At 38.1% G+C, this 16,243-nt stretch overlaps 1 protein-coding gene across 2 annotated transcripts in view; it reads right to left on the bottom strand.

Annotated features, from left to right (window-relative positions):
• DMD (dystrophin) overlaps nt 1-16,243 on the bottom strand; it is a 2,222,747-nt gene that overhangs the window by 1,502,126 nt on the left and 704,378 nt on the right. For both annotated transcript variants that reach the window (XM_073901937.1, XM_025857655.2), the window contains exon 12: nt 5,778-5,928. In XM_073901937.1, the coding sequence (XP_073758038.1) occupies nt 5,778-5,928 (151 nt within the window). The remainder of the gene's footprint in view (nt 1-5,777; nt 5,929-16,243) is intronic.

Genomic DNA, 16,243 nt, shown 5'->3' with positions numbered 1-16,243 from the left:
GATCAACATCACTAATAAAGTCTGTCTCTTAAGACAAAAAATAACCAACCAGAATTATTTCTGACATGTTCCTTCACAAAGGGAAGGAGAAGTTCAATTTATTCATTCCTGAGAGAATAACTTTTGGGCGACTCAGATCTAAAGTAAACCTGTAAATTCTGTCCCCAAAGCAATAGCTGTGAAGAATGATTGGTTTTTCCAAATTTTGCAGCAAACTGAACTTCTCCCAGTTACCCAGAGTTAACACTTTGCCTACAATGAGTAGTAACCACCAATATAGGATCGATTGTTCTACCTTGCCTAATTGGCAGATTCAGTAAAAGTGACTTAGCTCTATGGCATTTCACAGTGGTTGCACCTCTAGCCTGCCTCATAATAAAATGATGTTGAAATGAAGATACCAAAGGGTCCTGTTATGAAACATAAGAAGCATATCTGTAATATTCTTGGTGTACTTGCAAGATTTGCAAACTTTTTTTCTGTCCTTCAACCCAAGGAGAGCAAGAGAAAGGGAGAGGAAGGAAAGAGGGAGGGAGGGAGGAAGGTAGGGAGAGGGAGGGAGGGAGGGAGGGAGGGAGAGAGAGAGAGAGAGAGAGAGAGAACAAGCCAGAGTCCTCTGATCTGAGCAGAATTTAAATGGATTCCCGGCAACAAAATCTGTGTCTCTTCTTTGATTTTGTCATCTGTAATCAACTCTTAGAAAAATAAAGAAGATGACTAAGGGATTTAATGTCTATCTATACATAGCTAAAACCCCTAAATGTTAACTTAGGTAAGGAGTGTGGTGATGCAGCTGGGTGGAGTTGCTTTTTTCAGTACCAAGGTTAGTGATGTATTTTGTTGTCAGGAGAAATTTCCTTATTTTCATTCACGTACAATTCTTGGGAAGAAAAGTGGCAAAGTGAATCAGTGGCTACTTAAATCGGGCTTTAGTTTGAACCCAGTTACCTAAAGAAAGAACATTTGTCTTTTTCTGTTTTATGAAGCATGGCAAGAATAACAACAAAAAATGTACTCCTTTTAGTGTGTACTTTTAAGAAAATGTTTCCCATTTAAATAAATTCAACTATAAAGAACAAAGTGATGGGTGTCAGAGGGGAGGTGGGTCGGGAGAGGGGTGAAATAGGTGATGGGAATTAAGAAGTGTACTTGCTGTGATGAGCACATGGTGTTGTATGGAAGTGTTGAATTACTATATTGCACAACTGAAACTAATATGACACTGTTAACTACACTGGAATTTATGTAAAAACTTAAAAATAAGTAAATAAACTCAACTCCTTTATAAATTGTTTGATTTTGTTAAATCATTTTGTTCTCCCATAATTATGTCAAGTAACAAAAGAGTATTATCAATTGTCAGGCTTTCTCTTAGCTATGTTTTTCCCTTATTTTAATTTTATAAAAAAAATAATATAGCCTGAAGTGGGTTTAAACAGTTAAAGGTAAAAGTTGGACTCAATCTCTGGGCCAGCAAACCAATTCTGTTTCTTTTTATGCACTTATATGACTAAGTCCTGGATGTAAAAGATTACATAATCAACTTTCATATAATTCTATTGCTTTTTGTTTCAAATTATTCTCTTCAAAGCACTTTCATATTCATCAGAAATGGCACATTTTCAAATAATGGACCATCTATTCAAATTTTATGACAATACTAGTCAAATATTTTCCATTCCATTCACTCTGTATCTTCCAGAGTAAAGTGCAAAACATTTCAGGTAACTGTCAGAGTATGAAGATTCTAGATGGCCTGTCTATGCTGAATGAAGGGTCTGTTCAGGTTTTCAAGCTGACACGTTTCCTTGCAGTTGCCCTAAGTCATTCACACTCATGGCTAGCCTCACATTATTCTGCCACTTCCCTTTTGGAGTCCTGGCTTCCTGGCTTCCTCCTCATACTCCAGGCATCCAGTGCCAACATCATTCCCTCTGATGTTGTCTTACCAGCCTTAGTCTTGCCCTTTCCTGAAAAGCTTCACATTCTAAAACTAATGGAAACATTAAAATCTACATTATTTCCAATGGGAAAATGTGGAGAACATGAGAATTAAGTAATTTCTGAAAATTACACATTTAGTTAGTGGCAAAGCTGAAGAGTACTCTGGCTTCCAGGGCAAGAAGGTTGTCTTGGGTTGAGTTCCTGTCCAAACAGACCTTGAGCCAAGGGTTTGGGTGCAAAGAGTTTATCTGGGAAGTGATCTCAGGAGGCATTATGAGAGTGGGAATGTGAGACAGTTTACCTCATGGACACCTGGGGCTCAGTGTTGCTGGGAAACCTTTGAGAGACTATGGGAATTAAGAAACACCTTGGAATTGTCTCACTATGGGGCAAGGATTCAGGGGGATTTTTCTAGCATCTCCCATTCCTTGTTGGCTAACTGATGGCAGGTGTGGCAGCACTAACTGCTTCCTTCCCACCCTCAAACTGGCTGAGACTCTCTTGTGGCAGCAAATGTCCTCAGATACAGAGAAGCCATTAGTGTATACAGAAACTGACTGCATGCAATTTCCAGTGCAGGCCAAGGGAGCGTGTGATCCACACATGAATATATGTGATCCTGTTTGAGGTCTAGCACTGGATCTAACTTCTTTATCAGATGTTCAGTTAAAATCTACATGACCAAATTAGCATCTTTGCATCACAACTTTCACATGAAAATTAGAATACAGTTGACATTTTATTTTTCCCCAAATACTGTAGTGGATGGAGATGATCATAGCTAGAGCTCTCCCTAAACTGCTTGATTGTAAACTGCTATGGCCAAAGGACAGCTGTGGGGGCAGCAAAAGCAGGGCCAGCCCCATTTGTCATTGAACCAGAAGCTCATTAAATAAGAAAAGAACTCTGGGACTTAGAAAGAACAGTATCTTGCATCTGCACAGAGTATGAAACTAGCTCTGACAAAATGTTATAAAAAGAAAATAAAGTTGAGTGAGATGCAGATTTAGGAGAAATGAGTTGAGGGAGCAGATATTCCCTTTCAAAGCCACAAATCCAAGAACCACAGAATCCTAAGTAGAGTTGTCAGATCAAATCCAGTATGCCAACTAAGATCTGAATTTCTGATAAACAATGAGTAGTTTGAGACAAACTTGCACTATAAACAGTATTTGTTCCTTATCTGAAATTTAAATTTAACTAAGCTTCTTGTATTTTTATTTCCTAAATCTGGCAAGCCTAACCTGGACCAATTATAAAGGTTACTCTGTGAATGTGTGTGTGTGTGTGTGTGTGTGTGTGTGTGTGTGTGTGTGTGTTTCTTTATGGACTGAGCAAGCTCTTGTTCCTACAATAAAACCCAGAGCTAATTTTATAATGGTTATTAGAATGAAACACCTTCAAAACTCCTGATCAGAAATAATTCACTATTCGCAGGCAACATGACTTTATCCATGGAAGATCCTGAAGACACCACCAAAAACTATTAGAACTAATAAATTCAGTAAAGTTGCAAGGTACAAAAACAATATACAGAAATCATTTATATACATTTACAACTATCAGAAAGAGAAATTTAAAAAAAAACAACCCAATTTATGATTGCTTCAGAAAGAATAAAGTACCTAGGAATAAATTTAACCTAGAAGGTAAAAGATCTGTACATTAAAAACTACTAAGATACTAATGAAAGAATTTGAAGAAGACACAAATAAATCGAAAGGTATTTCATGCTCATGGATTGGAAGAACTAATATTGAAATGTCCATATTGCCCAAAGCAATCTACAGATTCAATGCAATCCCCATCTAAATTCCAATGGCATTTTTCACAGAACTAGAACAAACAATCCTAAAACTTATAGAGAGCCAAAAAAAACCTCAAATAGCCAAAGCAATGATGATAAAGAAGAACAAAGCTGGGGGCATGACTCTCCCTGGTTTCAAACTATATTACAAAGCTACAGTAATCAAAACGGTATGTTTTGGTATTAAAAAAAAAAAAAACAGAGACAACATTAATGGAATATAATAAAAATCCCAGAAAAAAACCCGTGCATATGTATTCAATTAATTTACAACAAAGGAGGCAAGAATATACAATGAGGAAAGGACACTCTTTTTAATAAATGGGGTTGAGAAAATGGCAGGACCACATTAAAAGAATGAAACTGGACTACTGTCTTATACAATACACAAAAATTAACTCAAAACAGATTAAGACTTGATGTATGACCTGAAACCATGAAATTCCTAAAAGGATACCTAGGTGGTAAGCTCCATGACAGCAGTCTTGGTGATTTTTTTTTTTTTATTTTGACTCTAAAAGCAAAGGTAATAAAAGCAAAAATAAACAAGTAGGACTACATCAAAGTAAAAAGCTTCTGCACAGAAAAGGAAACCATCAAAAAAATGAAAAGACAACCTACAGAATGGGAGAAAATATTTGCAAATCATATACCCAATAAGGAGTTAATATCCAAAATATATAAAGAACTTATACAACCCAACAACAAAAACACAATCAGATTTTAAAATAGGCAAAGGATCTGAACAGACATTTTTCCAAAGAAGACATACAGATGGCCAACAGGCACATGAAAAAATGCTCAGTATCACTCATCATCAGGGAAATGCAAATCAAAACCATAACAAGCTATCACTTCACATTTGTTAGAATGCCTATTATCAAAAAGATATGGAATAAGAAATGTTGGCAAGGATGTAAAGGAAAGAGAGAGCACTTGTGCACTGTTGGTAGGAAAGTAAACTGGTCAACCACTATGGAAAACAGTGTGAAGTTTTCTTAAAAAACTAAAAGTAGAACTACTATATGATCCAGCAATTCCATTTCTGGGGCTTTGCTCAAAGAAACAAACAAATGAACAAAACAAAACTTATAGATGCAGAGAACTGAATGGTGGATGCCAGAGGGGATGTGGGTTACAGGGTGGGCCAAGCGGCTGAAGGGAGTCACAAAGTACAAACTTCTAGTTAGAAAACAGTAGGTCATCTGGATGTAACATATAGCACAGTACTACAGTCAATAATATTGTAGTTCATATTTGTAAGTTGCCAGGACAATCTTAAAAGTTCTCATCACAAAAAAAAAAAAAAAAAGTATGGTAACTCCGTATGGTAACAAATGGCAACTAGACTTATTTTGCTGATCATTTCTCAGTGTATACAAATTTCAAATCATTATGTTATATACCTAAAACTTACACAACGTTATGTCAATTAACATTTAAAACATGGATGCTGAAGGAAAAAAAAAGAAATATTCCTTTAGAAATTCTAATCACAGAAACAACAAATGCTTTCTGGCAACCAAAGAGCATAATTTGTAAATGTTCAAATAAACTGAAAAAAGATGGAAATATTATAAATGATGAATTCTGTATTTTATAGAAAAGCAATGTTACAGGTGTTCATTTTAATCAAGCTTGGCCTGTTCTAAGACTATGAATTGAAGGTAAAAACATGTAAAAAATCTTGTCTTATTAGTTAAATTTGCATTGCAAGTAATCCCTACAGAGTCCCTCTTCCAAGAAACCAAAGCTTAATAAATCACATATCGAACATTGTTCTCATCCAGGAATGCGTTTGATTTTTTTTTTCAAATATGAAAAGCCAAGGTATGCCGTATTTGAAAAAACAAGCATTCCAAAAAATATTAGGTAAGAAAGACTTTCAAACTCTTCTTAATTGAAACTTTAATTCTTTCCTCTCTGTAAACCATGCTATATGTATGTATATATGTGTGTATGTAATACGCATATGTACATGGAGTTTGTTCTCCAGTAGAAAGCAAACAGCATAAAATATACTAACCTTATGTTGTTGTACTTGGTGTTTTAGGTCTTCAATATCAGGTCCAAGGGGCTCTTTCTCCATTTTCCTTGTTCTCTCTTCTGTTTTGGTTAGCCAATCATTTAACTCTTTCAGTTGCTGATTCTGAAGATCCATTAGAACTTTATGTAAACTGAAAATTCGAAAGATGTCTATTATTACCTCTATCAAAACAACTTTACTTACTATTATTAAACCTGCAAGATAAAACTGTTGACATTTATGTAATTTATGGCATGTTCGCATTGTTTGGCATCTATTAAACATTAAGAAATAAGGGAAGCAAAGCCCATGATCAATCACCTCTGAAGTTATTATTTCTCTGAATTATAGTTCATACATCCAAATTTTTAGGAAGTTTCACATAGCTAACTAAATGTGAACATGTTAAGTAAAGTGCAACCCATCTCTGATAACTGAACTAATAGCATATCCTGGCAATTGTTCATTTATATCTCCATTACTTTAATATGTATGGTGATTAAAGATGGCCACAAATTCTTTGCCACTCTTCCCAAGAGTCTATTTCCCATTCTCATGAATATGGACCATCCTTCTGATTTGTCTGGACCAGTAGAATATGGCAGAAGTGACACTATGAGAGTCCCAAGTATAAATGCTATAAGAGAACAGGGAAGCATTTATATTGTCTCTTAGAACCTAGATGCCACGCTCTAAGAAGACCAGGCTACACTATGGAACGATGAGAGACCACGTTGAGTGGCTCTAGAGGATAAAAGAAGCTATCTTAAAAGTTGAGCTTCCTGCTGAATGCAGCGTGACCTCAGCCATATAACAATTGTAGAACAACAATCTAGATGAGCCCTGCCCATATTTCTGATCTACAGAATCATGATATAATTATAAATTATTGTGTTAAGCCACGAAATTTTGGAGTCATTTGTTATACGGAAATAGATAAGTGAAAGAGATGTAATGTTTACAAAGACGTAAACAACAGTGGGCTGGGTAATGAATTTAAAGCCTGACTGTATGCCCTAAAACCAACTTCTTACCTTCTCAGTTAGATTTCCAGCATCAGGGACATGGGACAATATCTTGCCTATGAAACACATAACTTCACAGTGAAGATGAAAATTAAACTTGAGGTTATTTCAGCCACTGAACAAAAATTTGAGACTCAAATGAGAAGTGTTAATACTTATTTTGAGGTAAATATTCTTTAGGAAGACATGTTGGAAGCATTTATGGAAATCATAGTATAATGAATGCTGATAAGGAAGACATAATTAGAATTAGGAATTTACTATTCTAATTTATAAAATCCTCACCAGAAGTTTCCATTAATCAGCACATTTAAAAACACGGAATACACACATAATTGAGTGTTTAATCTGGATTACACCATTTACTGGCCTTTTACCTTTCACAGACACTTGTTCCCTGAGGCACCCTGCAATCAAAAGCCTATGGGAGGGGGCGGAGCAAGATGGCGGAGGAGTAGGAGACCTGGATTTCGTCTAGTCTCACGAATTCAGCTGAATAGGGATCAAACCATCCTGAACACCTACGAACTCAACAGGAGATCGAAGAAGAGAGTAGCAACAACTCTCTGAACAGAGAAGCGACCACTTACTGGAAGGTAGGACGTGCGGAGAAGTGAATCCGAGGCGATATTCAGGAGGATAGACGGCGGGGGAGGGGGCCTCCGCCGGCCGCTTCTGGCAAGTGATAGAGCCGCGGAGCACAAAATCGGAACTTTTAGAAGTCGGCTCCGCTGAGGGTCGTCGCTGCAGTGGCTAAGCTGGGGGAGGAACCCTCGCGGGACAGTGTGGTCTCAGGACCCTCGGGGTCACAGAAAGACCGGGGGTGCCTGAGTGCGGCAGAGCTCCCAGGTATCGGAGCGGGGAAGCCAGCTGCAGAGACAGAGCCGAGGCATGGGCTCTCAGCGCGGGGTTGCCATAAACTGTGATCCGCGGCCCAGTCAGGCCACTGCTCCTCCAGCAGGGACCCAACAAGTGGCAGATCCGGGAAGACTCCCCTTCCTCCCCCAGGAGGAGCGGCGTGGGAGCACACCACAGGGATCTGCTCAGTTTGGAGACTCCACACTGAGTCGGGCGCCAGAGAGAGAAATGCTTGGTCACAGGCCGGGTGAGCACGGAGTGCAGCCTGAGACCGGGGACACGGGAGTGACTGACTGCTTTTCTCTGGGGGCGCACTGAGGAGCGGGGCCCCGAGTTCTCAGCTCCTCCGGGCAGAGATTGGGAGGCCACCATTTTCACTCTCGTCCTCCAAAGCTGTACTGAGAGCTTGCAGGGAACAAAATGTCCTGAGAGCAAACCCGAGCAGATTACTTAGCCCGGACTGACAAGGGCGGGGCAATTCCGCCTCCGGCAAAGACTTTTGGGAGCCATGGCAACAGGCCCCTCCCCCAGAAGATCAGTACGAACAGCCAGCAAGACAAGACCAAGTTTACCGATCAAGGAGAACGGGAGAACTCCAGCGCTAGGGGAATCCTGCACATGGAATTCATGGCTTTATTACCATGATTCATTAGTTTTTCAAAGTTAATTTTTTAACTGTTTTTTTTTAATTTTTCTTTTTCCCTTTTTCAACCAATATCTTATCAATCCCTTTTTGGAAAAAAAATTATTTTTCATTTTTAGAATCATATTCTATCCCTTCATAGTAGGTAACCTTATTTCTGGCATATATATATATAAGTTGTTCTCTCTTAAAATTTTGAGATACAGTTTCTTCTAACACATCAAAATGTACCCTAAATCACTAGTGTATGGCTTTGTTCTAGTCTCCTGCCTGATACATTCTCTTCCTTTTTTTTTCTTTTTTTTATCTTCTTTCTTTTTTCAAACAGCTTATCTTATCAATTCCTTTTATAAACTCTTTTATAATTTTTATCTTTACATTCATCTTCCATCCCTTCATTGTATCAACCCTTATTTTGTACATATATAAGTCTTTCTTTCTTTACAATTTTAGGAGGCACTTTCTTCTAACAGACTAAAATACACCCAAAATCTAATGCGTGGCACTGAACTGTGCACTAGCCTGATCATATTTGATCATATTCTGTTTTTTTTGTTTTGTTCTGTTTTTGTTTGTTTTTATCTTTTTCTTTTTCTTTTCTCTTTGTTCTTTCTTTCCCTTTCTTTTCCCCTGGTTTCAGGTTTTCTCTGATTTGTTTAGAGTATATTTTCTGGGGACATGGTTAACCTGTTAGCCTTTTGTTCTCTCATTCATCTGTTCTGCTCTGGACAAAATGACAAGATGAAAAAAATCACCTCAGCAAAAAGAACAAGAGGTAGTACCATCCGCCAGGGACCTAATCAATACGGACATTAGTACGATCTCGGACCTAGAGTTCAGAATCATGATTTTAAAGATACTAGCTGGGCTTGAAAAAAGCATGGAAGTATTAGAGACACCCTTCCTGGAGAAATAAAAGAACTAAAATCTAACCAAATCAAAATCAAAAAGGCTATTAATGAGGTGCAATCAAAAATGGGGGCACTAACTGCTAGAATAAATGAGGCAGAAGAGAGAATCAGCAAGATAGAAGACCAAATGATGGAAAATAAAGAAGCTAAGAAAAGGAGAGATAAACAACTACTGGATCACGAGCGCAGAATTCGAGAGATAAGCGATACAATAAGATGAAACAACATTAGAATAATTGGGATCTCAGAAAGAAGAAGAAAGAGAGAGAGGGGCAGAAGGTATATTGGAGCAAATTATAGCAGAGAACTTCCCTAATGTGGGGAAGGAAACAGGCATCAAAATCCAGGAGGCACAGAGAACCCCTCTCAAAATCAATAAAAGTAGTTCAACACCCCAACATCTAATAGTAAAAATTACGAGTCTCAGAGACAAAGAGAAAATCTTGAAAGCAGCTCGGGAGAAGAGATATGTAACCTACAATGGTAGAAACATTAGATTGGCAACAGACCTATGCACAGAGAGCTGGCAGGCCAGAAAGGACTGGCATGATATCTTCAGAGCACTAAACGAGAAAAATATGCAGCCAAGAATACTATATCCAGCTAGGCTGTCATTGAAAATTGAAGGAGAGATCAAAAGCTTCCAGGACAAACAAAAACTTAAGGAATTTGCAAACACGAAACCAGCCCTCCAAGAAATATTGAAAGGGGACCTCTAAACAAAGAGAGAGCCTAAAAGCAGCAAAGAGCAGAAAGGAATACAGACAATATACAGTAACAGTCACCTTACAGGCAATACAATGGCACTAAATTGATATCTTTCAGTAGTTACCCTGAATGTAAATGGGCTAAATGCCCCAATCAAAAGACACAGGCTCTCAGATTGGATTAAAAAAAAAGACCCATCGATATGCTGTCTGCAAGAGACTCATTTTAGACCCAAAGACACCCCCAGATTGAAAGTGAGGGGGTGGAAAACCATTTACCATGCTAATGGACACCAAAAGAAAGCTGAGGTGGCAATACTTATATCAGACAAATTAGATTTTAAAACAAAGACTGTAATAAGAGATGAGGAAGGACACTATATCCTACTTAAAGGGTCTATCCAACAAGAAGATCTAACAATTGTAAATATCTATGCCCCGAACATGGGAGCAGCCAATTATATAAGGCAATTAATAACAAAAGCAAAGAAACACATTGACAACAATACAATAATAGTGGGGGACTTTAACACCCCACTGACTGAAATGGACAGATCATCTAAGCAAAAGATCAACAAGAAATAAAAACTTTAAATGACACACTGGACCAAATGGACTTCACAGACATATTCAGAACATTCTTTCCCAAAGCAACAGAATACACATTCTTCTCTAGTGCGCATGGAACATTCTCCAGCATAGATCACATCCTAGGTCACAAATCAGGTCTCAACTGGTACCAAAAGATTTGAATTATTCCCTATATATTTTAAGACCACAGTGCTTTGAAACTAGAACTCAATCACAAGAGGAAAGTCGGAAAGAACTCAAATACATGGAGGCTAAAGGGCATCCTACTAAAGAATGAATGGGTCAACCAGGAAATTAAAGAAGAATTAAAAAAATTCATGGAAACCAATGAAAATGAAAACACAACTGTTCCAAATCTTTGGGATACAGCAAAGGCAGTCCTAAGAGGAAAGTATATAGCAATACAAGCCTTTCTCAAGAAACAAGAAAGGTCTCAAATACACAACCTAAACCTACACCTAAAGGAGCTAGAGAAAAAACAGCAATTAAAGCCTAAACCCAGGAGGAGAGGAGAAATCATAAAGATCAGAGCAGAAATCAATGAACTAGAAACCAAAAGAACAGTACAACAGATCAACGAAACTAGGAGCTGGTTGTTTGAAAGAATTAATAAGATTGATAAACCCCTGGCCAGACTTATCAAAAAGAAAAGAGAAATGACCCAAATCAACAAAATCATGAATGAAAGAGGAAAGATCACAACCAACACCAAAGAAATACAAACAATTATAAGAACATATTGTGAGCAACTCTATGCCAGCAAATTAGATAACCTGGAAGAAATGGATGCATTCCTAGAGATGTATCAACTACCAAAATTGAACCAGGAACAAATAGCGAACCTAAACAGACCTATAACCACTAAGGAAATTGAAGCAGTCATCAAAAATCTCCCAACAAACAAAAGCCCAGGGCCAGGTGGCTTCCCAGGGGAATTCTACCAAACATTGAAAGAAGAATTAATACCTATTCTTCTGAAACTGTTCCAAAAAATCGAAATGGAAGGAAAGCTTCCAAACTCATTTTATGAGGCCACCAAACCTTGATCCCCAAACCAGACAAAGACCCCATCCAAAAGGAGAATTACAGACCAATATCCCTGCTGAACATGGATGTAAAAATTCTCACCAAAATACTAGCCAATAGGATCCAACAGTACATTAAAAGGATTATTCACCATGACCAAGTGGGTTTTATCCCTGGGCTGCAAGGCTGGTTCAACGTCCGCAAATCAATCAACGTGATACAATACATTAACAAAAGAAAGAACAAGAACCATATGATCCTCTCAATAGATGCAGAAAAAGCATTTGACAAAGTAAAGCATCCTTTCTTGATCAAAACTCTTCAGAGTATAGGGTTAGAGGGTACATACCTCCATATCATAAAAGCCATCTATGAAAAACCTACAGCGAATATCATTCTCAATGGGGAAAAGCTGAGAGCTTTCCCCCTAAGGTCAGGAACGCGGCAGGGATGTCCACTATCACCACCGCTATTCAACATAGTATTAGAAGTCCTAGCCACAGCAATCAGACAACAAAAAGAAATCAAAGGCATTCAAATCGGCAAAGAGGAAGTCAAACTCTCACTCTTTGCAGATGATATGATACTGTATGTGGAAAACCCAAAAGACTCCACCCCAAAACTGCTAGAACTCATACAGGAATTCAGTAAAGTGGCAGGATATAAAATCAATGCACAGAAATCAGTGGCATTCCTATACACCAACAACAAGAGAGAAGAAATACAAATTAAGGAGTCGATCCCATTTACAATTGCACCCAAAACCATAAGATACCTGGGAATAAATCTGACCAAAGAGGCAAAGGATCTGTACTCAGAAAACTCTAAAATACTCATGAAAGAAATTGAGGAAGACACAAAGAAATGGAAAAACGTTCCATGCTCATGGATTGGAAGAAAAACATTGTGAAGATGTCAATGCTACCTAGAGCAACTACACATTCAATGCAATCCCCATCAAAATACCATCCACTTTTTTTAAAGAAATGGAACAAATAATCCTAAAATTTGTATGGAACCAAAAGAGACCCCGGATAGCCAGAGGAATGTTGAAAAAGAAAAGCAAAGCTGGCGGCATCACAATTCCGGACTTCCAGCTCTATTACAAAGCTGTCATCATCAAGACAGTATGGTACTCGCACAAAAACAGACACATAGATCAATGGAACAGAATAGAGAGCCCAGAAATGGACCTTCAACTCTATGGTCAACTCATGCTCGACAAAGCAGGGAAGAATGTCCAATGGAAAAAAGACAGTGTCTTCAAAAATGGTGGTGGGAAAATTGGACAGCCACATGCAGAAGAATGAAACTGGACCATTTCCTTACACCACACACAAAAATAGACTCCAAATGGTTGAAAGACCTAAATGTGAGACAGGAGTCCATCAAAATCCTAAAGGAGAACACAGGCAGCAACCTCTTCGACCTCAGCTGCAGCAACTTCTTCCTAGAAACATCGCCAAAGGCAAGGGAAGCAAAGGCAAAAATGAACTATTGGGGTTTCATCAAGATAAAAAGACTTTGCATAGCAAAAGAAACAGTCCACAAAACCAAAAGACAACCAACAGAATGGGAGAAAATATTTGCAAATCACATATCAGATAAAGGGCTAGTATCCAAAATCTGTAAAGAACTTCTCAAACTCCACACCCAAAGAACAAATAATCCAATCAAGAAATGGGCAGAAGACATGAACAGACATTTTTCCAAAGAAGACATCCAAATGGCCAACAGACACATGAAAAAGTGCTCAACATCGCTCGGCATCAGGGAAATCCAAATCAAAACCTCAATGAGATACCACTTCACACCAGTCAGAATGGCTAAAATTAACAAGTCAAGAAACGACAGATGTTGGTGGGGATGCGGAGCAAGGGGAACCCTCCTACACTGTTGGTGGGAATGCATGTTGGTGCTACCACTCTGGAAAACAGTATGGAGGTTCCTCAAACAGTTGAAAATAGAGCTACCCTACGATCCAGCAATTGCACTACTGGGTATTTACCACAAAGATACAAATGTAGGGATCCGAAGGGGTACGTGTACCCCAATGTTTATAGCATCAATGTCCACAATAGCCAAACTGTGGAAAGAGCCAAGATGTCCATTGACAGATGAATGGATAAAGAAGAGGTGGTATATATACACGATGGAATATTATGCATCCATCCAAAGGAATGAGATCTTGCCATTTGCAACGACGTGGATGGAACTGGAGGGTGTTATGCTGAGTGAAATAAGTCAATCAGAGAAAGACATGTATCATATGACCTCACTGACATGAGGAATTCTTAATCTCAGGAAACAAACTGAGGGTTGCTGGAGTGGTGGGGGGTGGGAGGGATGGGGTGGCTGGGTGATAGACATTGGGGAGGGTATGTGCTATGGTGAGTGCTGTGAATTGTGCAGGACTGTTGAATCACAGATCTGTACCTCTGAACGAAATAATGCAATATATGTTAAGAAAAAATAAAGGAAGAAGATAGCAGGAGGGGAAGAATGAAGGGGGGTAAATCAGAGGAGGAGACGAACCATGAGAGACGATGGACTCTGAGAAACGGACTGGTGGTTCTAGAGTGGAAGGGGGTGGGGGGATGGGTTAGCCTGGTGATGGGTATTAAAGTGGGCACATTCTGCATGGAGCACTGGGTGTTTTGCAGAAACAATGAATCATTGAACACTACCACAGAAACTAATGATGTAATGTATGGTGATTAACATAACAATAAAAAATTTAAAAAAAAAGCCTATGGGAATGAGGTTTAATTTATCAAACACAAACAGTAGACATCTTCTTTTTATGGCCAGCAACATTGATGAAGAAGCCTCCAATAAAGAAAAAACTCAAAGTTGCTTGTTCAAGCCTCTCAGAGAATACCATGCTCACATTACAAGGTGCATAAATCATTCACTTTATTGGTTCAGTCTACCCCCGGAGAACTGACCTGATGATAATAAGATTTCATGAGAATTAGCTACGGTATCATTCCTTTTGTTGTTTTTCCTGTCCGGTTTGTTGCTACAGTAAGCTAAAAATTTCACCTTTCAAAAACTGAAGAAAAGAATCCCACACTGTTATTTATCCTTGAAGAAATATTTCAACTATAACACACATTTGTTAGAATCAATACGGAATTTCATTTAAAAATATTATTTATTTCCTTTTTGTAACTTTTAGACAGACATTTCATTCAACAAATATTCACTGATTCCCATACCTTTGCTGGAAACTCCTATTGATTAGGATGTCCATGTGGGGGGAATGTGTGTGAAGAGCTCAATTTTGTATGGGTTTCCTTTGGACTTAAAGAAGAATTATTTTTAATATAATGTTCAAAAATGTTTTTGCTTTTCCAATGTTGTTACTTTAGATACTCTAATCACTCAGTAATGTCTGGTCAGTTGTTTACTTATGGCTTTCTGTGTATGTGTTTTACGAAAGGAGTTAACAGGTAGTAAAAGGTGCTGTGCTTCCTTTGCTCACTAAGGCCTGCAAAGAGATAGCATCGATATACGCAGGTGAATTACAGGCCAGAGTTACTCAGAGTGAGCAACAGGGAAGTGAATAGTGGCTCGTGGCAATGCCTGAACAGCAGAAGAAGCAACCATGAGGAGGCACTGCTATCATAAGGTCTGTTTAAAAGCCTATACAATACAAATGCCCCTTTTCTAAATGTGGTAGAAGAAGGGGTAACTTTAGAAAGTTGGGGGTGATAACTAACCCTTGGGTTAAAATATCATTTAAAATCCATTTTTAACTATTTTGGCTAACATGCATTCAACACTTTTTGTGGGCTAATCTTATCAGGAAGCATAAAATGCACAATTTCAGTGGATCCTAAATGATGATAAGCAATCCATTTGTGGTTCGCAGAATGATTTTGTGGCACAGGGAAAAACTTATGAAATTATTTTAGTATGCGTGGCATATATCTATGTGGCCAAGCAGTATGCATACGTGTACGTCTGTATACATACATATATATAGTGAGTCTATATATGATTTTAATATATAAAATCATACAGCTTAGGATGAGGCTAAGTAAAGATAATTATTTTAAGGAAAAGTATTAAATATGTAATGATAAAAATGCAGATATGGAAGGAATTGTGAAGGTGGAACATGACTGACTTGTGTTTGAAAAACACCGAATAATTACATTTGGTCTTCATTATCACTTACTAAAGTAGATAATACCACTGTTATTTTATTTCTGAGGACGATGGATTTGGGGAAGGTTAAAGAATTGGTCCAAGGTGTCCCAGTGACAAGTTAAGACACTATCTAAATGCTAAATTATCAGTCACCCAAATCCATGCTCTTAATTTTGACTTATCTTCCTTCTTTATGGATCAGATGCTATGTTAGGTTGGGTCATATGAAGTTGCTGATATATGAGTTTTCATTCCATGAAAATGACAATTTCATATTGTTCAATTTAAAATATCATTGAGGGGCGCCTGGGTGGCTCAGTCGGTTAAGCATCTGCCTTCGGCTAAGGTCATGATCCCAAGGTCCTGGGATCCACATCAGTCTCTCTGCTCAGCGGGGAGTCCGCTTCTGCCTCTCACTCTCCTGTGCTCATGCACTCTCTCTCTCTAATAAATAAAATATTTAAAATAAAACAAAATAAAAATACTATTGAAATGAAAGAAAGAAATTCTACATTTCCAACCAACATTCTAAAGCTGCAAATAAATT

Source organism: Callorhinus ursinus, unplaced genomic scaffold, assembly GCF_003265705.2.
Source record: "Callorhinus ursinus isolate GAN/ISIS: 27379988/994484 unplaced genomic scaffold, GSC_fseal_2.0 scaffold16, whole genome shotgun sequence".
In the NCBI taxonomy this organism is placed as follows: domain Eukaryota; kingdom Metazoa; phylum Chordata; class Mammalia; order Carnivora; family Otariidae; genus Callorhinus; species Callorhinus ursinus.
The sequence above is the reverse complement of the archived record's forward strand: the minus strand, read 5'-3'. Positions and strand labels throughout refer to the sequence as shown.